General features: G+C 36.0%; 1 protein-coding gene across 2 annotated transcripts in view; it reads left to right on the top strand.

Annotated features, from left to right (window-relative positions):
- IFT54 (intraflagellar transport 54) overlaps positions 1 to 18,298 on the top strand; it is a 29,312-nt gene extending 11,014 nt beyond the window's left edge. Inside the window, exons 5-13 of one of the 2 annotated variants that reach the window (XM_069831900.1) lie at positions 2,732 to 2,901; positions 2,979 to 3,102; positions 3,183 to 3,240; positions 5,875 to 6,019; positions 7,113 to 7,319; positions 8,346 to 8,463; positions 13,362 to 13,511; positions 14,846 to 15,057; positions 18,088 to 18,298. In XM_069831900.1, the coding sequence (XP_069688001.1) occupies positions 2,732 to 2,901; positions 2,979 to 3,102; positions 3,183 to 3,240; positions 5,875 to 6,019; positions 7,113 to 7,319; positions 8,346 to 8,463; positions 13,362 to 13,511; positions 14,846 to 15,057; positions 18,088 to 18,241 (1,338 nt within the window). In that variant the 3' untranslated portion in view covers positions 18,242 to 18,298. Of the gene's footprint in view, positions 1 to 2,731; positions 2,902 to 2,978; positions 3,103 to 3,182; positions 3,241 to 5,874; positions 6,020 to 7,112; positions 7,320 to 8,345; positions 8,464 to 13,355; positions 13,512 to 14,845; positions 15,058 to 18,087 lie in introns of both variants that reach the window. The other variant, XM_069831899.1, reaches the window with a different exon arrangement.
- Positions 18,299 to 25,427: the final 7,129 nt, after the last annotated feature.

Below are 25,427 nucleotides of genomic sequence, written 5' to 3'. Positions count from 1 at the left end.
ACAGCGCAAGGACGTGAGCAGTGATCTCCTTCGCTGCCACCAAACACCTGTGAATATCTGTGTTTACACCTTCTTTCCACAGAAACCACGTTGTCCAGCGCTGTCCTTGATGATTCTCCATGCTGTCCACTCACGTAATGACAGCAGTTGGGGAAATGCACAGTAGTTTGCAGGAATTACACTCCTCTGTATTGTGCTGCCACCTGCGAGCAGACCAATGTACTACATGCTTGCAACTGTAATGACAAACCAAATGGCGGATCTATGGATGGTAGGAAATTTTAAAGTAAATCAATATGGAACACCCCTCATAATAGTACATTATGCAACGAGCGTCTTAATTATCATTATAGACAAGTTTCATACGACTTTTTATGCTCGACCATATTTCTAACTTGAAATTATTCGTAAGTATTCATGTTATTCTTATCTCATTGGGGAGTGGAACTGACCTTGTGCAATATCTCGTAAATTGTGAGATGTGCGCAGATGCGAAAGTATTGATTTTTTCCGAGGAACAAATGAGGGGCTTAGAACAAAAAGCAGGTAAGTGACATTATTAAAAAAAATGAGGTAAGTGCGTGTTGTGATAGCCCAAAAGGATGTTTCTTTGGGATAAAATCAGGTAAGTGATCACACTGTGCAGTGCTGCTATATGGGCATCATTTCACCAAACTAGTATATAATATTCCATTGCATGTAGAACTTTAACTGTAATTTTCTCAAAACTAGGTTTCTGTCACTTACCTGCTTTTTGTTCTAAGCCCTTCAAATGTCATTGACCTTGATATAATCTAGAGAGTAAAATGAACATTAATCTTGATATAACCTGGAAATTGATTTAGACATTGAAAAACGAGATGACAAATTGAATTTATTTGAATATTATTTACAATTAACGCTAATTATTATAGTAACAGAACATAACCTTCTGCGACAGTATTGGATTTCCAGCCTCCGTGATGTTTCGCTAGTTGTGTTTCGATTGCATATCTGAGAATAATCGATACTTGCGCTTTCATATTGCTTTCTGATTTGTGGAAAACCTGAACTCTAATGAATAGGTGTGCTTTAATGAGGTCCATTAAAGGGATGCTACCAGGTGTATAATTACTACATTTCGGCATGGTCGACCATAAAATTAATTTCGTTTCGTTGTATGTCTAATCATGTGCACTGCCTCCTTTGTGAGACTTACGAAGTATCTGTGTAACAAAACTTTTTTCTAAGACTGTACATTAACAGTAAACTTCTGCAAACACAGAACATGATATTTTTATAAAATCACGGTATCATATTTTTAAGAACTGTAATCAAATTCACAATTTTCATATACAAACAAAAGATAACATTTTTACAAATTTACTTTCAATCAAGAAATAGGTGCGTACTATAGATCATAATGTACTGCTGCTAGTGCCACATTCATGTGACCATACCTCATACAGAAATCGATTACAAGTCAATGGAATAGATTCGGAATTTCATTAAAATGGGATATATATTCGCAAATCCTTTGAAATGGATTCCTTAAAAGTGAGGTACCTTAAAAGCAGGAATCAGTTACATTGTTTTATGTTCTGCTGGGACTTTTGAAATCGTTCCTCTCTCATCTCACAGGTAAGTTGTGTTGGACACTTCATGGCTGCCAACATTACAGATGCATGCTCCACTTTCATAAGCCATGTTATAGGAGTTACAGGCGATTTCAAAATGCTATACTTTACACCAGTTACTTTGGTCTCATGCTTGTCCACTCGAAAAAGTTTCGTGACGATTCTCTTAGGGAGGTCCAAACTTTTCCCTTGTTAGTGTCACTCTGTGATCTCCCTAACAATTTTCAAAATTTCACTTTTCCTTGTCATTCTACCGTTTCTTTGCATTGAAATCAGTTTCCCATAATTTTGACAGTGGCGTAGCGTCAATGTAAGCTAAAAAGCTTAGCTTCCCCAGTTAATAATAATTTCATAATAAACCTGCAGTTTATGGAGAAAATTATTTATTAATTTTAATAGAATTTATATTTACGCGCTGCACACACCAGTTTCCAAGCAAACTGGTTTCTTCTGTGTAATTCACCCCGCAGATTTTCCATCCCTTTCTAACTAAACTACCCTAGTCGCAAGGCTCGCAAGAAGCTAGCTTTAACATTTAAAATAAGTAGTTTCTGAGTTATCCCTTTTCATCAGTTGTGTTCAGTTGAAGTGTTAGTGTGCATTGTGGCTGATATAATAAATAATGGGTGAAATAACAGTTCCTGACACTAATTTACTTGAATTTTTTTTAGGACAATTGTATTATCAAGACTGACTTACAAACGAAAGTGTGATTTAAAAAACAAATGACCGACTCCCTTGCTGTCAATGAAGGACACAACCAAAAGACAGACGCATACTTACGTAATGATACTAATATTGTGATTTCTCTAAGTATGACAGGGAGTGAGCTAATGTTATACGTATACGTGTCTATTTGTTAAGAGATATGTGTAAACTGTGAAATCATATTTTACTATGTATCATTTGAGGTCATGCCTTATTGGTGTTACGAGGTTCCAAGCAATCTTCGACTGCTGACTTGACATTGACTACTATTTATTTTAAGACTGTATTTCTGTAATATGTTTTCTCATATTGCATGAAACACAACTTGAATTAGCTTCCCCTGCTCAAAATTTCATGCTACGCCACTGAATTTTGAATGTCTGATTCAGAACAACATAACATTACAGAATGTCTCCAAAACGAAGCCAACATCACAAGGGAGAACCCAGCCAAGTGACAGAGTGAGGACAAGAGAACAAGACAAGAAAAAGACAAACAAGTTACCTGGAGATGTTGGTACAAAAGGTTCCAAGCCAAAGAGTGAAACTCTCAAAGAGAAGAAGAATAAAACAAATGAGTAAGTTCTCTTTTTACCTGTGTGATATCAGCGTGCTTTTCCACATGTTTTTACTTCATTTTTTAAATTTGTAATAGGGTAGCAGAAGCGATATCTCAGCAGCCAGCTGAAGAGAAAGCGATACCAGTACCAGATATGCCCCCTGCAGAGAGCACAACGGAAGTGCAGCAACAGCAAGAAGTGTTGCTCCCTGATGTTAAGGTGAGTGAGTTTCATTATGTGGATCTGTCGAGATTAAATCTCCCTTCACAAACTGAGACCATTGTCATATGTCATTGCAGGAACCTGACGTAAAGAGACCCCAGTCTGCCAGGCCTGGTCATCGCAAACTATCAGGAAGTGAGTGAGAATTGGAATTCGAGAATTTTAAAATTAAAAATATACTTGTTGGGATATGTTGGCCACAGCATAGCCTACATGCAAACCATCCTTTTCCCTGAATATTTCACCCATCACTGCAGTTAAATCACTAATGATATGAATTTCATACTAGACTGTTTGACTGTTTACTATTATGACATTTGTTTATTAGATTATTGAAAATATCTGGAACTAAACTTTTAAAAAGCATTAAATTTGATATGGACTGACTTATTTATTGTGCTTAATAAGTCCATTTCATTTTTTTGTTGTTTTGAATATGCCTTCTACATAGAGTAAACTACAGTATAGTCCGGATCACCTTACTTAATACCATAAGGGTGAAACCTAACCATTCTTCCCCTATTACTACATATGCTAGTAGATTATAGTGATTTTCTAGCTCTTAGGTTGAATTTTCTTTTACCAACTTAGTTTCGAATTTCGGGTACTGACAAATACTACATCTGGCAGTTATTTTCTAACTGTTATGTTGACAGCAACAATTTTGCTTTGCAGTAAAGGAAACCGATGCGGTATTATTATTATTATTATTATTATCATTATTATTATTATTATTATTTCAGTATGTAGCATTGTGATTTTACCCTCTTTAGTGATATCTGGTATTAGTTGGCAACACTGAAGAGACTCACAATCACACGAGAAATAATGATTAATTAGTAAAGATACATGAAAACTAAACAGTTCGTGTTTAATATAATGAATACTACTGAAGAATCGATAGCAGAGTCAGCATGGGTGTTGGAGAGTTCGTTTGTAAGGGTGATAAGAGGAACAAAGAACATTATCTCTGAAACTCCCACTTCCTTACCAACTCTACACAAAGACAGGCAGCATGAATCCCAAAGAAGTACTTAGATCTTCCTTTCCAGCTCTGCACAAAGACAAGCATCAACAGTCCCAAAGAGTATGTTAATATATGTGTTGTCTACAGAACAGATCAAGATTTCTGTGTAATAAAGAAACAGAAGCCTACCCCGAAAAAAAAAGTTCATGGAAAAAAAATTAATTGATTTTCAAGAAAATCTATTACCTTAAAGGGGCATTACTTAAAATAGGAATTACAGTGGATAAAACTAAAAGTAAAAGCCGAATCATAGTAGAAAATTATGACATCAGGGCAAAGTGACTTCACTGTTTAACACAGATTAAGAAATGCAGGGATGAGGTCATACTATCATTTTCATGGATGAAACTTACATTCATACCATTTTCATGGAGAGATGATTCCATGCAAGGATTATTTTAATCTGTGTTCAAAGGCCAGCATCTCGTCATTATCCATGAGCAAGGTTTTATCCCTAATGCATATCTCTGCTTTAGGTTTCATTAGAATACAGGAAATTAACATGGTGACATGAATTGTACGAATTACGAATATTGACTCATTTCCAGTGTTCCTAAAAATTCCGTACTTGTCTTTGACAGTGATCCCTATCATAATGTTGTTGTTTTCTAATCTCAGGTGTTTGACAAAGTCATTTGACCTCTTGCACCCCAATATTTTTATTGGAGTGGTTAAATGGCAAGTTGTAGCCGATTTAAGTGAACACCATATTTTAATGTTTTGGTGGCTACTTCATTCACACACAACCGCCAGAATGTCTGGAGGACCACACCTGCTGTTGGTTCAATTCAATTCAATTCAATTCAATTTATTTGGCCATTAAACATACAGTTTAGGCTTCGTCAGAATACATTGAAAAAGCATATAAAAACTTTTTAAAAACACTAATAATAGAAACAGTAAAATTTAAATAATACAATGAAAACATGAAATAATTTGAAACTTTTAAATTGAAGAAAACTAACTAAATTGCAATTAAACTTATTTATTAAAATACAATTTCATACAAATTTGTGTTGAAAAACTCAGCAACAGAATAATAATTGTAACTAATCTAAATAACTTTATTTATTAAAAAACAATTTCGTGTGAATTTATGTTAAGAAACTCATCTACAGAGTAGAAAGGATTAATTAAAAGCCAATTATAAAATCTAGCTTTGAAACTATTGGTTGGTAACTTATAATATTGACTGGGAAGCTTATTATATAATTTCATCCCCATGACAGAAAAATTTGTACTAGTTTTATGTAATCTACAGTATGGAATATTAATTTGTTCACTATTTCTAATTTCATGATTATGTATATTGGCTATTAATGAGTAATTGTCTACGGGTCTACTAGACATAGTTGGGAGATCTTGTTGATCAATGTTCAGATAAATTCCTATTTCGAATTCAAGTAGACACATTATTATTCTTGGCTCAAAAGTCATCTCAGCTGAGACAAATTCTTCTACATTACAAAATCGTTATACAGCATTGATCTAAATTAGTGTGTCCTCGAATGTAATATAACTGCAAGTTCTGCATATATGAAAAAATAAAAATATCTCAATATGATATGATATTGAAACATTGGTTTCTGTGTTCTCTGATAATTTCAGAAATTTGTTTTATATGAAATCCAAATAAAATTTGTGTATTTTGGAATGTATGGAAGTTAGATTCTCATCTAAGAAAATGAAGGTAAATGTTTAAATTCGTATAAAAAAAGTAATTTTGAGTGCTTGTATTATAGATGGAGTTGATCGCTTACCTGCAGAGGGGGCTGCAGGGATTGACAATACAGAGATGGTCAGCAATATTACAGAGGAACCACAAGTTTTAGGCTCCCCTCGACCAAAGGAGGCTCAGCTGGTTCCAGTAACTGAGTCCAAAAACAGGTACATTAAAAATAAACGTGTAGTTACAAAATATGGTTATTAGTGTATGTATGTATGTATGTATGTTAGCCACAGTTCTGCACATCTTTGATATAGATATTGTTTAATATACAGTGGCGTTGCTTATTGTGTCTTTCTGTGTAAACAATTATAGCCACCAAGAGAAAGAGTGGCCTCTTCCAGCTGCAACCCAAATTTCTTTCCCTTCACTCTTTAAATTAATAATTGATCATTGAGATCCTCTGCGATATGTTGGATTCTGCAACTCATAGTGTTGTTAGACAAAGGCACCTTTGAAAGCATTGTCTCTGCAGACACACCGATCATAATGTTCACCGCATCTACTGCAGCTAGCAGAATTAGATCTACGATGGTATGGAGCTCTTTACAATTCGCAATTCTATATAAATTTCTACAATGTTAGCAAAGATTACTTCGTATTGACACTTGCTGAAAAAAAAAAAAGTACCTTCTTTCAACTTTCTGGTGAAAAAGTCGTGAGGTTTGCCAACCTTGTTTATATGATTGGTTTCTAAATAGCATTTTAGCTTACTTGGAAGCATGCACTCTTATGCCAAAACTTTCATACATAGTACACAATATGATCTCTCTTTATTGTTGATATGTCGATGTAAAGTTAAAATCCAAATAACTGTCGTCATAGTTACGATATTTCTTCTTCACCTTTTGCCTCTAGTTTGTGATGCGTCCTCTTTATTTTCATTCCTGCAATGCTTATTAATTTTCAGTAAATTCAGTGGCGGAATATTGGTAAGAAACAATGTTAGCACTCTCAGTGGAGGCTGCTTAGAGCTAAAAGCGATTAACAGGAAAAGGACTGGATTGAACCCTTCTCTGCTGTTATAGCTCTCTTGACAATGCCCCATGATATCATGGCACACACTTTGGGAATCACTGAAATATGTAGTTGTAATTCACATAAATTATAAATAATCAATATTATGGTGAAGTTGGTGGTTGTAAGAATTTGGTGCCAGAATGAATTTGAAAAATCCAATCTGCGATTGGATGAGGAGGAGGAAAAGAAGAAGAAGAACAAATACCCTAACTAAATTAAATATTTATTTAACAGTGAACCAGTAAAGGAAGTAACACTTACAACTGTGCCCAAATCAACACGTCCACAGACAGGTATACGGCCTCAAACAGGTTTACGTCCACAAACAGGAGTGCGTCCACAGACAGCATTGCGTCCACCAAGTGCTCGTCCACCTAGTGCCCGTCCTGCTGCCCCAAGAATCAGGGATAGGGGTGATGTTCGGATCCCGGAGGAAGTAAGGTAAGTTTCTCAAATTACTTTTATTCTAGCATGAAAATAAAAAAAGAAAGTGACAAAGAAAGAAAAGAAAATGTTCGCAGCTAACAGTCTCTTGACATTGTTTTCTGTGCTTCTTATATTAAATTATTACTTTCTACTAAAAAAAACATAAAATGACAGTCTGACTTATTAAAAAGTTTATATATTGTCTTCAAAAGAGCAGGGAAATTGCAAATATATTTATTAAAACATTGGTGTCCGAACTTGGATTTGTAGTTGAATTACCAAATGATTCAGTGAAGTTAGTTTAATTGATTTTACATTAAATTATGAGAGAAGTATACATTAAACACAAGCTAATAGACAGCCATGTGATGTATACAGTACAATACAATTTATAATACACTATATCTATTAAATTGAGAAAAATTCGTTCTGGCATCAGGAATCGAACCCGGGACCTCTCAGCTCTGCGTGCTGAGCGCTCTTCCCAACTGAGCTATGCCGGGACATGATCCATGGTTCCGGCAGAACTCTTCTCATTCATATCATCAATATCTTTTAAGACATACAAGTCACATATGCAGGAGCGCATATTTAAATGACTTTCTGGCCATTTTCGACAATAGTTTATGAATACTGTTAACGTTTGACATTCTGTATATTGTACATATATATTCATATATGAGGTCTCGCCGTCCTCATTGAATACATTGGCTACAAGTACAAGTACAAGGGGAAAGTTAGAGAATCACTGGTTTATATCTAGTAAATAGGCACTCAATGTTTCCAAAGGATAGAAATATTAAATGACAGGCCATTTAAGGCTCGCATGAGCATAAAAAGTGGTAATTTTGAACATCACCTATGAAGATGAGCTAGAAAACACAAAATTGGTTGTAAGTTGCTATTAAATAATCTTGTTTTTAAGTGCTGAGTCCATACCTATATACCTACTACGTTAAATCCTGTTTATTATATATAATTTCATATCATATACTGTATATTGCATTAAAATATAAAATCTAAAGCCATTTACTTTTACAGCAACAATCTGATTGGAAAAGTAAATGTCATCACAGAGAACGAGTCTATCACAGAACAGGATGAGGATGACAACTTTATTGTTGTGGAGTCGCAAACCTCTGTCATCACGGAAGAGCAGGTGAGGCATTTGCAAGATAAAAAATCCAAGAAAACAATAGAACACTTTTTGAATTTGTACCTGGCATTTCATGTAGTGATTGCTTGGGAATCTATCGCACAATAACTTCCTTTCTAGAAAAATTCTGTGTTGCACACTTTGTCGAATTTCCTCACGTTGCACTACTATAGTTGTTGAAATATTAAACACCAGGTTTTTTCATAGAGAGTATTAAAACAACGCGGAAATTACAGAAATTAAAGATGGAACTTTCGTTCCTATAAAGCTTACCTTCACTCCATGAGTCGAAAATGAGCATATACTGTGCTGTATTACAATAGGGATATCCTGAACTAGCACCAACAGATAGCGCGCATGTACCTTGAGGGATGCGCTTTACATGTGCATTTGTTTTCCGGTATATAAACATTGAGGATTTACGTAGTGTATTACTACATTAAATACTCTTAAAAACAACTCAAAATGCCAAATTTTTGTTCTGTTCCTATATGTAAAAATCAGGGAAAGTCTTTTGTTTTCATTCAGGTCCCGAAATGTTCTGAATATATGCTTTAAACCTTAAAAAAATTTAACTAATTTAATTGCGCCTAAAAATGCTAGCTAATAAATAAAAGGAACTACTTCAAGTAAGAAATTGCTGGCTACAATTTCATTTTGGAAGTGGGAAAAGAAAAATCAATAAAAACATATGGAATCACGACAGCAAGCTATGTTAGCTTAGATTATATTTAGTACTTCTAGGAGTCTCTGAAGTTTACGCCTGTAGTAAACTCTCGATTAATTGGGGTGTTTATTATCCAGGACGATTCATAATTGAAATCTGTTTTGTGAATAATGTTTTTAATGTGCTGTAGACTAATTATTAAAACCATGTTTTTACTTCAAGTTTTCAAAATCATCCTACATAGTATTCAAAACTGCATGTCCTTAACCTACAAAATACAGGAATAATCGTGTGATTATATATCATCTTATCAAACATTACATAAAAAAAACACATTGGTGGCTGCATATCCTATTTTTAGTGTACGGTACTTACAATAATAATTATCACCTTCGACAAAATTCCTATTTTATTTATTTATTTTATTTTTGCACCTCGTTCTCAAAGTTCTTGTTTAGTTTCATGAATATTCAATTTACTCGTATCTATATTCTGCATACTGCAGATTTCCCCATCCATCTCTTAAGGGGAATCGTTCAGTATTATATAAGTTTATGTTGTTATATGTTGTAAATTAAATTAAATTAAATTATGAAGTAAGAAAATACTGAATTGTATTAAATTATACTAGGTTATACAAAATAATTATTATAAATATAATTTTGACACGCACAGAAAACTAACACGCGGGAGAACGTAATCAACTGTAGCATATGACATAACATAGCCCTACAACATGTTGTGGCGCATGGAACGCTCCTGCCATCTGACTGTAAATCTTTGCATAAGATATCCCTATTCACAGTGCTATTACATCATTGTTAGTTGTTAATTTCATTTTGCAGATAGCAGTCAGTCTTCTTGATTTGGGGTTGTAGAGTGAATGAAATCAATACTGTTCTTTCAAATTTTGTGAGAATTTCTGATTTTTCAGACTAGTGTGAGATCTTGCATTATGACATTGCAGCAACATTTCTCTTAAATTCTCGTGAGCTTGGACACTTGGGCATATCTTCTTGAGTTTGAGTTGCATATTTTATACCTTAAGCTGAATGTTACCCATTTTCGTCTCTACTGAGTAGTTTTTATGACGCTGTATCAACTAGAATTGGTAAGAGCTAGAGTTAGAAAAGGCTAGAATAGTAATATACGTTACAAGAGCGGTATGTTGACGTATTCATGTTCGAGGAAAAGATTGAAAAAGCGAAACATAGTTGAGATTTTTTAATTTCTGAGAACATGAAAACAAACATACCGCTCGTGTATCGTATATTATTTTGTGCGAAGATCGTTTATTACATACCTGAAAGAGGAATTTCTAATTAGTTGCAATTAATTCTCCATCTTGGTTTCTGTTTAATGATGGCAACTTCGGAAAACCAAAATATCTTTCTTCAATATTGTTGCTATAAAATGTTTTCTGTGTTTACTATACTCCAGCAGGCCGTGATATACGTCTGTCTTTTTTTTTTTCCCCCAGTCTATAAATGCGAACTTAAAACAAACGGTAAGGTTATGTAATGAATTATTTTTCATTTTAATATTTTAACAATATTATTTATATAACACTGCAGTAATAACATCGGCATCTGGAATCTTGTTGATTTTTTCACGGCTTCCTTAATGTTACTTGTATCAGGAATGCAATAAGTTTCGTGGAGTAGTAGATTTTACTTAATTTTTGTAAATATTTAAAAACAATAATTAACATTGCAATTTAGGTGAAATTGCAGTGGTAAGTTTCCAATTTATAATTATTACTATGTTAAACGTCTTTAAAAATAATATGTTAAAAGCCTAAAGCAGTAAAATGAATATGGCACTTAAGCGGTAAGAAGAGGGAAATTGTTATGTGTGTTACGTTGGGAATACTGAATGTGGTATTTCACACTTACCGCGTATTGGTTCTGTGCGGAAAACAAGCAAATACGCACGATCTCGCACAAAAAAGTTTTGTCGCACAGATACTGTATAAGTCCCAGAAAGGAGACAGTGTGCATGATCAGACATACAACGAAAAAAAAAAAAAACTAATTTTATTATCTAAACTAGTCCTTCTCTTGTGAACCAGGTCGCACGTCCTCTGATCATGCGCACTGCCTCCTTTCTGGGACTTACAAAATATCTGTGTGACAAAACATTTTTCTAAGACTACATATTTGGTGAGGTGAGTCCTTGGATTCGCCATTGCATTACCTGACATACGCTTTGTAGTTAGAGACAACCTGAGGAAAAGGAAAACCAACTAAGTAATCAGTACAAGGACCTTTTGAATATGTCCTGCTCAATAACTCCTAGATCATGCTGGTGGTTTGGTCGAGTGTTGAATACAGAGATTTTGCTGTAACAGTTCGAAATTAGAAGTATTTGCCATTGACCATTAAATAGTTCCACCAACTTGGATTAGATTACTCTTGCATAGGTGGCAAAACAAAACTGTATAAGAAAATTTGTGTTACAAATTCTTCTATAGTATGTCTGCAATTATCAGCTGAATTACTTAGTCTGAAGCAAGTCAAGGCCCTATCCCATATACAGCACCTTCAACTTAAGACGCAACCCTGGCCACGGTAAGCAAGCGGGTGATGGACCGTTCTCTATAGTGGGACCAAGCGGTGTTGTGCGGCAGGCAGGCAGGCAGGCCAATAGGCCAGTATTTCAAGCAGGAAAACCCAGCGTTGTTGTGCGACCCAGCATGCAATTAGTGTTAGTTTGTCTTCTGTAAGGTGTGAACGTGTTTGGTCAGCTTTAGTTTACATTTAACGTGTTTGGTGAACTTTGCTCTGTTTAAGTTTAAATTTATCAAGGTGTTTACCACCATGTGACCTTTATCTTTGGGATATGTTAAAACATGAAGTGTATGTGAACAATCCTCATACATTAGAGACACTTCAAGAAAATATTCGGGCCGTGATCTCCAGCATTTCAAGGCAGGGATTGGATCGTGTATTTCAGCATCTTCTTCGCCGGTGTGAGCGTTGTATTGAACTGGTGGAGGTCATTTTGAACATCTTATGTCTTAAGGTAAGGAAATAAACACCATTAAATTAATTTTACGGAAGATAAACTAACACTAAATACGGTATGCATGATGGGCCATTTAGCAATTCAATTACTGCACAACGCCGCTGGGTGTTACCGCTTGAGAGTACTGCCCGCCTGGGTTGCGTCTTAAGTTGAAGGTGCTGTAGCTATACAGCTTCTTTATTCAAACCTTATCAGAATTATACTTTTGGTGGAATGCCCAAAACTCCGAGTATTATAGATGTTTAAAGATATGTATGTTTAGTCAGCAGTCCAAAGACTGGTTGGAACCTCATAAGTGACACCAATAAGGCATCACTCATGAGGCAGCTAAGCCAGAAGTTAATGGCTAGAGTTGCCAGTTCCTTTCCCTCTCTTTTGCATACATCGCTGACTAGTAACTAGTAATCAGACTTGAGATGCATATAATTGTTCTTCCTCTGACACATATCATCAATTGAAGTGTACTGCCTGATATAGATATATCAGCCAGAACCTCAATCTGAAAGTAGTTTAAAGATATTCAGTGTTAAAATACAGTGCATTCGCTTCCCCCTGTGGCCGGCCAGCAAGCGCGGAGCATTAGTTAGCAACGTGTATCAATCCTCAAGCTTATCCTACTCATTTATTGTTATCACTTGAGTACTAACCTTGTTACAAAAGATGCTGAAAGTCGTGTCCATCTGCATTGATGCATTCTTGACATCTTCTGATAAAATTTCCATTCGCAAAATTTCTGTTCGTTAAAGCGCTTCAGTAAAGCAAACTGATTGTTGAAACAGAACGCAATTAGGTCAGCTGACTGCAAAATGATGGACAACTGTTGAGTGATTCTTAAGCACGGGTGGCAGTACGTTGGTAGGCTATATTATTGCTGCTCGGCATACTTGCTGTTCATCGCCCGGCCGCAGGGGGAAGCGAACGCACTGTATATATGCTGGATCAATATATGATTTTGGATTCAGTCAAATAATACTTAAATTTTATTTGTGTCAAGTTTTGAATAATGAATTAAAAGACAGAGAGTGTCCACTTACTGCCAATATATAGAATTTGAAATTAATAAAATTATCTTATTGATATTACGTATTGTTCAGCATGAATTGATTAATGGCTGGTCATATTGATTCTCTAATTGGCTATCCAAGTGGTTTCTCCCTTCATTTACTTTTGCTTTTAGGTTTTAAAAAGCAATTCTTATAAGTTACAGCCTCCACCACTTCAGCCAATAACAGAACTAAAACCTGTGGAAGAAGGACAACATGGGCATCTTGTGGCACAAATCTTGGAGACTCAGAAGGAACTTGAAGACGACATCCATCATCAAAGTCAGGATGGTCAGACCAAGAGAGTTGAAATTGTGCGTGAAATATTCCATCTTACTCCTTGAATTGTGTATTTAATCAGTATATTTTTAGTCTAATTTTTCAATCAAATATTAAAACAGTATCATTAAATCTGTCTTCATCTAATTTCAACAAAATGAAATAATAGCAGAAAGATAATTAGTTCTCAATTTTAAAACAAATTACTTCACCTGCCCCCTTCGAATTTTTAAATCAAAATGTATTGAATTTAAAAGTAAATTTTTCAAATAGTACTTTGTATATACAGTAAAACCCCGATAAGACGCTGTTCAAGGGACCGGGTGTAAACCGCGTATTAACCAGGACTGCGTATTAGGCGGGTATACTAATTTTGACTTATATACAGTATCTACTAGCATTTTTCTTTTTTGAAATACATGATTCATGAAAGGTACTACAGTATTACTTCATTATGTAATTACTGTATGTCAAGGACATTTACAATATGTACTGTACTTAATTCTTTCGAAAAAAAAACATTTATAGTTGTTTGCCGTGTGCGTGTTCTCAAAGTCGCAATTTTTTATTATCGTTCTTAATGTCGATGATGGGATTCCTAATGCATCAGGGAGTTGTTTCTCATTAAGAGTACTGTACTCATCGTACTTTCGTAAGATTTCCAATTTTTCTGACACAGAAACGGCTTTTCGTTTAACACTCTTCAATACACTAAAGGACAACAAACTGCCCAGCAAAAATTTCCAAAATTTTATTACGGCCAAGTGAGGAATGCTGTTTGAGAGAAAGGGTTAGCAAGAGGGTGAGGTATTGTAACTGTATGTAGGCTTTAACCATGCAGATAAGGAGTTGAATAAGAGAGTGTAACAAACTAAAGTACGAGTATGAAGTATGAAGATTTAAATGTGCAGGTTAAGGTCGAATACCAATACTTTTCAGGTTAATGGTACCAGTGAGTTCAATGACCAAGATGTTTCATTGCTGTTACAGTACATTGCTGAAAATATTCCACAAAAACAGCGTATTATGCGGGACTTAAGTGCAACAAACGGGGTATTTTATAAAGGCGTTATATATGAAATGTGCAGGGACCGAACAAAAAAAGGGTATTACACGGGATAGCGTAATAAGCGGGCGCATCTTATCGAGGTTTTACTGTAATTATTTTCTTAAAGATTTGGTTCATCATAAAACCGTTTTTACTTTTAATTCGTTTATGTGAGATTTTGAATATTGCTTCCAATTATTATATTGCAAATCACGTGTCAAAATGATTTAACTTAATATTAGTAGTTCCTGAACTTCCTCTCTAAATGCTGAACAGTACTTCATAATCTGGCTGGAAAGCAACTTTGTGTGATGTTGACAGGAGTGGGAAGCAGGACGACGCAGAGAAAGGGAATTGGCAGGCCGAGAGATTGATCGCTTGCGTAGCTCCATACAAACCCTGACACGAGCTGCTAACCCACTAGGAAAATTAATGGACTTCCTGCAGGAGGATGTAGACTCAATGCAACGCGAACTGGAAATGTGGCAACGAACCAACAAGGAACTTGTGTCAGAGTTACGCATGGAACATGGGTAATAAAATATCTTAATATGTATAGGCCAGTGGCGTAGCGTCAATGTAAGCTAAAAAGCTTAGCTTCCCCAGTTAATAATAATTTCATAATAAACCTGCAGTTTATGGAGAAAATTATTTATTAATTTTAATAGAATTTATATTTACGCGTTAAATATTGTGATGCGGCAGCTCAGGATGATTTGTGTGCAGCAGTAAACAAGAAGCCTGCACACACCAGCTTCCAAGCAGACTGGTTTCTTCTGTGTAATCCACCCCGCAGATTTTCCATCCCTTTCTAACTAAACTACCCTAGTCGCAAGGCTCGCAAGAAGCTAGCTTTAACATTTAAAATAAGTAGTTTCCGAGTTATCCCTTTTCGTCAGTTGTGTTCAGTTGAAGTGTTAGTGTGCATTGTGGCTGATATAATAAATAATGAGCGAAATAACAGTTCCTGACACTAATTTACTTGAATTTTTTTAGGACAATTGTATTATCAAAACTGACTTACGAACAAAAGTGTGATTTAAAAAACAAATGACCGACTCCCTTGCTGTCAATGAAGGACACAACCAAAAGACAGACGCATACTTACGTAATGATACTAATATTGTGGTCTCTAAGTATGACAGGGAGTGAGCTAATGTTATACTTATACGTGTCTATTTGTTAAGAGATATGTGTAAACCGTGAAATCATATTTTATTACGTACCATTTGAGGTCATGCCTTATTGGTGTTACTTACGATGTTCCAACCAATCTTCGACTGCTGACTTGACATTGACTACTATTTATTTTAAAACTGTAATTTTTGTAATACGTTTTCTCATATTGCATGAAAGACAACTTGAGTTAGCTTCCCCTGCTCAAAATTTCATGCTACGCCACTGGTATAGGCCCTAAGTATGTTCATTAATTATTCAGTTTAAATTTAGCTGGAGGTTCTCCAAATTAAGTGCAGTATGATACCTGGCTGAAGTGACCATGCATTCAGTTCCAATAGATAAAAAAGAAAAACCAGTAGAAACATGTCGAAATGTACGTTTTCTTTATTTATTTATTTTTTTTGGTATGCCAGAATTTTGTCCCACAGGAGTTCTTTTACTTGCCACTAAATCTAGTGACATAGCCTGTCACATTTAAGCAAATACCTTACTATAATAATACTGGACAGCTGTATACTAGCAGCATTGGCGTGAGTGCGAAAAATTGCGGACCTGACCTCTAGCACAGAGGGATGGAATTACATCCACATATACAAATATGTTATTGTTGTTTTCTAATGCCAGGCATTTGACAATAAAGTCATTTGACCTCTTGCACTCCAATATTTTTCAAAGATATTATCATGGTCAGCCACTGAAGCACAGATTTTGAGGTGTTCCGAATCCATTTCTTGGTTTGAGTTGCACAATGGGCAGTTAGGGGACTGATATATTCCTATTCTATGCAGGTGTTTGGCCAAACAATCATGGCCTGTTGCCAATCTAAATGCAGCTACAGACGATTTGCGTGGTAAATCGGGAATCAACTGTGGATTATGATGCAGACAGTTCCATTTTTTCTCTTGAGCTTGTGTTATCAAATGTTGTTTGTTGAAGTCTAAGTATGTAGATTTAATAAATCTTTTCACAGAGTAATAGCTATGTAGATTTAGTAACAGGTCTGTAAGTAGCATTGCTGCCCTTCTTTGCTAATGCATCCGCATTCTCGTTTCCCAGGATTCCACAATGGGATGGTATCCATTGGAATACAATTCTTTTATTGAGTGATATTAATTGAGAGAGCATTTTAGTTATTTCTGCACATATACAAATATTAACATAGCGAGATTCGGACTATTGTTTAAAACGTGAGATACTAATGTGGAATTATATATGAAACACTTAAGAAATGTTTAATAATATTTAATGTAAAATTATTGTCTTATATCAAAGCTGCATGTTATGAGAAATATTGCATACTTCGTATTACTTTCCGTAATTAATTGTTACATATTTTTTCTTTGGTTTACCGAGACAAAATCAATCTGATATTAGGAATGAATTTACAGTATTGTTTTATATACGCATTGCTGACAACTGCAAAGATAAAATTGATAGTAATCTGATGCTTGTAATAATTAGTAAAGGCATGTGGACAACAATAAAACTTAATTTGATAAAACCTTAAAATCCAATACATTTTAACTTCTATTTATTTATTACGTCTAAATAAAAAAACTAATTTGTATTTTTCCATCAACACAAAGACGAAGGAATTAGGCCTACTAAAGAATGTTGTTGACTTAGTTTTATGAACTGTCGGAAATCGAAAGTACGATTTGGAGCAATTTGTAATGCTGCAATTGTCACAATTATAAACAGCACATATACACCCTGACATTTTAACACTAGTACTAATTCATAAAACTATTAACAAATTAACTAGCCCAGCAACAATATACATTGCAGTTGATTACAGCTAGTTTCGCGAGTATCTCCATCCCGGCAGGTAGGTAGCAGCACCATCGTCGTTCACACGTAAAACTGCTAGCTGTCCGGTATTATTATAGTAAGGTATTTGATTTAAGCACACTTAAATGCCATTGACCTGGGCCGGCATCAAACCCGCAACCTCAGGCATAGAAGGCAAGCACTATATCAACTGTGCCACCCAGTGCAACTGGTAACTCTGTAAGATTAATATAAGCATACATAGTCCATCCTAATACCACTTCATTATCCCTTTCAGATCCCCAAGTTTTTATATTGCCTTCTCTCTTGCGTGTGGCTAATTTTTCATTAATTTTGAATGAGACATAGTCCAAACAGCTTGTGTGTGTTTACTTTGTCATTAGCATCTGAATGTTGTCATACAAACATAATCCTCTCGTTCTGTGTCTGTTATTTACCTATACTATTTATTTTCAGTTTGACTAGCTTGTTTTTTGATGTAGCACCAAGTAGCACATCATTTTCTATAAAAATGGGTTTCAGTAATTCTGTGGTACATTTTCATTGTAAATGCATCATACAATGAGTTACTTTAAAGTGTATGACTGTTACAGGCAAACTCAGTACATGACAGAACCATTGAAAATTCGCCTCCAGCAATTAGAACATAATATAGAAGAACAACTGAACCAGCTGAGTGCATTGAAGGCAACAGTTCTGCGTAATGATCAACGAATACATCGTCTTTTGTCAGGAGAGGAAGGCTAGTCAAATCATATTGTAATAATATATGTATGTAAATAAAACTTTGTTTGAGCAGTATAACCTTGGGTTCTTTTTTTACCTCACATTAGACATCCTCTTAAGTGCTGCTCAACATGTTACAAATGATATTGCCTTTTAATTTCACGCCTCATTCATTGAAATGACTTAATTATAGCACTCTAGAGTTTTGAAGCAGTCTTCAGATCAAATATAAATACGAAAAAAAATAACATTCATAAATTTATATTTAATCACCGTTTTTGTTTCAGTCTATTTTTACTGTATGGGCTATTCCATCTCACATCAACCGAAATATAGAGAAAATTGACCTTGCAATTTTTAAATACAGTGAAACTTTTTCTGTCCATAGACAACTGTGATACAATGCTTTGTGCAAAGTTTGAGGCATCAGAACTTAATAGTGTTCAAATTAATAATATTTAAATTTATCGTATTTTCATAAAATTAGCAACTTTAAACTGTTGTGGCTCCGAAACCCTTTCACCCAATGGTCAAAATCATGGTTTATTTTGATGCTGAGAAGTTCAAGTTTATATTGACATGTAAACAATTTTTCTTACTTTTTATGGAAATGGAGAAATTTAGATTTTTCTTCATTAAGACTTCTTTGGCCACGAGAAAATATTTTTAAAATATATGGTTAGATTCCGCATTGAAAGTACAAATAAACACATATTTTTTACTAGTGGGACGTTGATAAAGTTTTGAAAATATCAAATAAAGAAAATAAATAGTACGTGAACTAACCAGCTGACTGTGAGGCGGGAGCTAGCTGAGACAAGCAAGGCCAGGAGACATAAACACCTAATGTGTCATCTAGCAGTCATAGCTGTGCTAGCTTTATCACAGGTTTTCATAAACACAGGAGTAAAATGACGCCCAATGCTCGCCTATCTTCAGCTCTCGGCCAGTGCTTGCGGTACTGCACTGTTCAAGTCTAGGCGTGTGAAAATAATCTATTTAATACCCTCGAAACTTATTGCCGTACCACTAAGCAAACAATGCCGAATCCCTCTTAATAATGCAAGGTTTTTTCTCAATATTTTTTTACATTTTTACAAATTTCCTAAAAGCAAGTAAAATCAGATTATCTGTCGTTCTGTGTACAATAAAAATGAGTACTTCTTAACATAACCTACCAGATGTCAGCTTCAAAATGAGCTCTCATTCAATGTTCTGCAATAGATGGTTCCAGAGTTCTGAGCGCTGAAAGAGGCTTGTTTTTATAAAATACGCTAAATTTGTCGCTCAATAATAAGAAAACCGTTTGACTTTCGATAGTATATTTTTGCAAATGCACTCCCCTCAGCATCTTGTATAAGTAGGGAAAAAATTAGAATATAAAAAAGATGCGAGGTTTTTTACTGATCGATCTCATATGGAATAGCCCGTATGTAATGAGAGCAACTTGCTAAGAACGATCTCTCATTTCAATCATGTTGTTCTCTGGTTTGGGCATTATTAGAAAACTATTAAGTCTATTCCAGATGTACAGATACGGAATTAAAATTTGGAGTGAGTCTTGATGGGAGTCCATCTGTATGTAGGCAACAGTTTCACACGACTGTCCACAAGTAGCATATATGCAGGGGCACAAACCCCATAGGAAAAAGTCCAGTGATGTCATACTGGAGAGCGAGTTTTTCCGCCCCCCTTCACTACCCCAGATACGACAATTATGTCTTAACTTTCCCACACACGTGGAAAGTTGCTTAATCAGAGAAACACACTTTATTCAGGAAAATGCCTTCTCTTCAATTTTATTCAAAACATCTGCAGCAAACGTTTGTCATTTACATTTGTCATCAGGATAGATTCGCTGATGTAATTGAATCTTGTAAGCCCGTAGACGTATTCTTACAAAGGCTGTACGAATTCTTTCCACATTTTCCGCAGACACATTGTTTCCTATGCTCCCGCAAGTAGACAAAAGACTATCAGTTTCTCGTAACTGTCTCCCATTTCATAATGCTCACATAGGCGGGAACATCGTCGTGATGCCTAAGATTAAATTCACAGCGAATATTTCGTTGTACACACTTCACAGATTTCGTTTTAGCCAGTCCAAGAACACAGAAAACTTTTTATGATCATTGTTGTAAGCATAAATTTCATGAATTGCAGGAGACCCACTAATCATATGAAAGAATTTTTTTTTATTGGAATCTGATGCAACGAAAATTATGAAAGTTTGTAATGTTAAACCTATAAGCCGGACACGTTGTATATATTGCGATATTTAATATCACAAAAATTAATTTCTGATATTTAGCACCACTAGAAAGTGAGTATTCAATTAGATGTGGGGGGGGGGGGGGGGGAGGAAGTCTTGCAATGACTGAATTGCAAATATTTACGTGGTTAAACCATTAATGATCACTGCTACATATTACTTTTCTTGGTCCACAGACGAATGGATAATGTGTTTGCTTTCCACGCTGATAACATGGGTTCGAATCTTTGCAAAGACAGTGCTTGATAGTAGGTTTTTGTTGGTATTCCTATTTCCCTTACTGGCATTCCATCATTACTCTGTTAATCATAGTCAAGAAGCTCAATATGTAGGGAATATGCATCCAATGACAGTTGAACTTTAGTTGCTAGCCACTAGGATCACTACTATCACACAGTTTATTGTTCCTAGTACTTTCAGTTGCTAACCGCTTGGAGCACTGTATCGCGAGAAATGCGAAAAATCACCTCAAGCTTCGTGACTATGTACTAGACTGTGATGCACTGCTATATAGTTCACCTCCATACATATAGGCGGAGTTATGGGGGAGGGGGGCACTCCCAAAAAACTTGGCCGAACTTTTTTTTTCTATTAACGTTAGAAAATATTGAATTCAAAAGATTTTTCTTGCTTTTGTTAATGATTAAGTTTTTCTGCTTAAATTGACGAATTAATGTCTTCAGACCATGTGTCTGAACTATAATATTTATTTTAAATTTTTGAATGTATAAGAATTGCTATACTTCATTTGAGGAATGGAAGCACTGTAATTTTTCTTTTGTAACAGCCTGTACTGATGTGTTAGAACTCTGCAGGTGTTCAGGCCGCCACTTGAAGAAATATGAATAACATACTGCATAAAAATGTAGAAAAAAAAAAAAGTGATCCCATTATGATGTGTAAACTTAAAGACAAGATTAAATAAAATAATTAGAATTTACATTCCATATGATATCCTGCTTTTTTTTTTTTTAAATAAACAGATAAAGTAAATGTAAAATTAATCAGCAGCTGTGGAGTAATGGTTAGCTCGTCTGTCCATGAAACTACCGGGCCCAGATTCAAATCCTGGTTGGGGTTTTCCTTCAACCAATTGAAGCAGAATTGCTGAGTAATTTTCGGTGTTGGACCTCGGACTCATTTCGCCATCACTAAGTCACATATCATCCATATAATAGCCTGAGTTAAGTTCATGGTGCGGCGTGCTGTACTTGCACAAGAGCGCGGCCATTTGGCTACCCAGTCATTCACAGAATAGTAGTGGTAAGCACAATAAGCCTCAGGCTGCAGTGCAAGCCTTCAGGTCTCTCCTCTGTACAAGAGGAAAGAAAAGTAAAATTTTCTGAATATTTTGTTACAGTTTTACTTTATTTTACAATACCTTAATTAAATAATCATATTCTGATGTGCTGTACCAAGGTCAAGCTATAATGGAGGGAGGAGATAAATGATGTCCCCCATAACCTCGTTATATCGGGATTCTATGGTTTTGCTTTGCCTCCCCCAAGGAAATAGTTCTCTCTCTGCCTATGCCTCCATGGTGCACTGAGGGCAATGCCTGTGATGGCAAAAAGAACTACAGCTTTGGTACTTCGCTAATAGACGGGATAGTTGGGTGAATGGCGCAAAGTCAAGCACCCACCCATTGGATGAAGCAAAAATATATTTATTTTTAGAACCAAAACTCTGTTGATTGCAATTATAAGGTCTGTGTTTACACGTCTTATCACAGAATTTCAGTGATAAACTATAAGTACCCTATAGCAAAGAATTTGTATTTTTCACTTGTAATGAAGCAAAATAAACAAGATTATAAAAATTGAGGACTTCATATACGAGGCTGGAAACAGACTGAAAGGAAACAGGTTTGATACTCTAAGAAAATAAATTTTCCTGATTATACATCTTGATTACACAACTTTTAACACTATATCACTTCGGAATATGTATGATAAGAACTTTCTTGTGTTAAATGTTAACGTACCTTGTTAACATGTTTCGACCTATTTTCGGTCATCTTCGGAACTGGTCGTTGTTGGTCTTGGCGCCTCTTGTTTCCTGTGTGGGTGCGTTCGTAGTGTAGAGTCAAAGAGTGTATGTGTTTTGAAATTGAATTGTGTGTTGAGACTAATGTGTTGAGTTTCTGGCTTATTGGTTGGATGTGCAGTATTTCCATGTCTGTGTTGATGTCTCTGTAAGTGTGGTTGGCATTTGTGATGTGTTCTGCATATGTGGAGGTGTTTTGTAATTTTGTTATGGCTGTGATGTGTTCTTTGTAACGTGTTTGAAATGATCTGCCTGTCTGTCCTATGTAGAAGTGTTGCAGGTGTTACATTTGAGTTTGTATATGCCTGTGTGGTTGTATTTGTTTGTTTGTGTGTTGAGATGTTTTTGTAGAGTGTTATTTGTTCTGTATGCGATGTTGTAATTTAATTTCTTGAATGAGGTTGCAATTTTATGTGTGTTTTTGTTTTCGTATGTTAATGGGGTGTATTTTTTGTGTTCTTTTGTTTGTGTTGTATTCTTCTGTTTTTTGTGGTTTTGTTTTATCTTACATATTATGTTGTCTATTATGTTGGGGTTGTATCCGTTTTCTTGTGCTATGTATTTGATTGTGTTTATTTCTTCGTTGTAATCCTGTTGGTTCATTGCTTTTCCTCTTTACTTCCTCATGATCGTACGAGGAGCATCCAGAAAGTAAGTTTCCCTATTACAAAAAAAGAAAGAACACACACTTTCAGGAAAACATTTATTGGCAACAGGTACAGCAATGTTTCAGCTATTTTTCAACATAGCCACCATCAGAATTGAGACACTTGTCGTATCGTGGGGTCAACTTTTGTATCCCTCTGTCGTAGAACTCTGCCGCCTGTGAATAGAACCGGCGTGTGACAGACGTCTTCAGCTCTTTGTCGTTGCCAAAACGCTCACCGGAGGACAGGAATTTCTTGAGGTGCAAGAAAACGTGAAAATCGCTGGGAGCAAGATCAGGACTGTAGGGTGGATGATCAAACAATTCCCAGCCAAATTCCATCAAAACAGCTGCTGTGCGCCGAGCCGTATGTGGACGAGCATTGTCATGGAGGAGCACAACACGTGCAGTAAGCATTCCACGCCTCTTGTTTTGAATGACACGTCGTAATTTTCGCAGTGTTTCACAGTAACGGTCAGCGTTCACTGTTTCACCTCTTGGAAGGAAGTCAATGAGAAGAATGCCCTTCCTGTCCCAGAACACCGTGCACATCACTTTCCGTACCGACAGCGTCTGTTTGAATTTCGTCCTGACCGGAGATCCACTATGCCGCCAATGCATTGACTGCTGCTTGGTTTCCGGGGTGAAGTGCGAAATCCAAGTCTCATCGCCCGTGACGATCCTGTCGAGGAACTCGTCACCGTCATCGTGATACCGTTGCAGAAATGTCACTGCTGCTCCTAAACGTTGCATTTTGTATTCGGGTGTCAGGTTTTTCGGCACCCACCTGGCACACACTTTTTTGAACAGCAGGTGCTTAGTGACAATCTCATGCAACAAGGATCGCGATATCTGCGGAAAATGGCTGCTCAGCTCTGTAATCGTGAAGGGACGGTTCTCCATGATGCACTGCCTCACCAGCTCAACACGATCATTATTGATGAGGGACGGTCGCCCACTGCGCTCTTCATCATGGACACTTTGACAACCTTCGGCAAACTGCCTACACCAGCGACGCACCATCTGCTTACTCATGATGTTCGGCCCATAGACCTGACAGAGCTGCCGATGAATTTCAATTGACGCAATGCTTTGTGCATTAAAGAACTTTATCACCGACCGAACCTCGCAGGCGGCGGGAGAAGGAATAAGAGCTTCCATTTCGGGCCACTGCTGCCACGCTACTGGCACCAGGCAGGACCTGTTCGGCTGGCATATGATTGATACGTCATAGATCTGTTATGCATGCGCAATTGACACGGCTAATTACGTTTACTTTCAAGGGGAAAAAATCGGGAAACTTACTTTCTGGATATGCCTCGTATTAACATACAATTCTCCAATTACATAACTATTGAAGGATTCTTTTCGGAACCATGCTAACGAGATTAATAATGTATGGAAGTTCCACATACTTATCTCTTTTACACCTTCACAGGACGCACATTGGTCCATTTCACTCAAATGAAGGTAATGTTAATCAGATGCTCTAGCTTGCAATCTTATTATATCACCTAGAGTATTCTGCTGACAATTGATGACCCGAGCGGTTTGTTGACTCATCTTAACAGCAGCTTACAGCTCACATGTCAACAGATTATTCATATTTGATCAGAGCAGTACTAAATTGACAGATTATTTCTGTTAGAGTCTAATGCAATTTATCCTCTCTCAGTCTTCAAAAACGCTAATCTGGGAACTGGATTTGGTGCAAACTCTTTATTAGTCAAGAGTAGCATTAATATATGAATATCAGCAAAAGAGTAACTATGAATTTCCTGGAATAAATTATATATGCAGTTTTCTGTGTTATGAATGTGCAAGATAATTTGTAGAAACAAAAGCCGCCTTAAATAAGGGTTCGATAGATCGGCCTACTAATCAATTCATAAAGAATAATAAGTAAACAAAACAATTTTGTGACACTTGGAAAGAAAAAGAAAAAACATTAAGATAAGAAAACGTAGGAAATCATTTACAATAAAAATTTTGTTGGGTACAAATGCTTACTAATTATAGCTAAGGATGATTTTAACACGTGACATCCTATGGCATCAATCGTTGCATCAGAAATTTTATATTGTTTAAGTTGATTTAAAGTTTCACGTGGGATCGTGCCACGGGCACCGAACATGAGCCCAAAAACTGTCCAATGTGTAATGTGCTCCAAGATGCTGACAAGGCTCATATATAACTTGTTTTTCACGACACACCTCTTGTGGCTGTTGCTCATGCATCTCAAA

The sequence above is a fragment of the Periplaneta americana genome, chromosome 7 (assembly GCF_040183065.1).
Source record: "Periplaneta americana isolate PAMFEO1 chromosome 7, P.americana_PAMFEO1_priV1, whole genome shotgun sequence".
Classification (NCBI taxonomy): Eukaryota; Metazoa; Arthropoda; class Insecta; order Blattodea; family Blattidae; genus Periplaneta; species Periplaneta americana.
The sequence above is the reverse complement of the archived record's forward strand: the minus strand, read 5'-3'. Positions and strand labels throughout refer to the sequence as shown.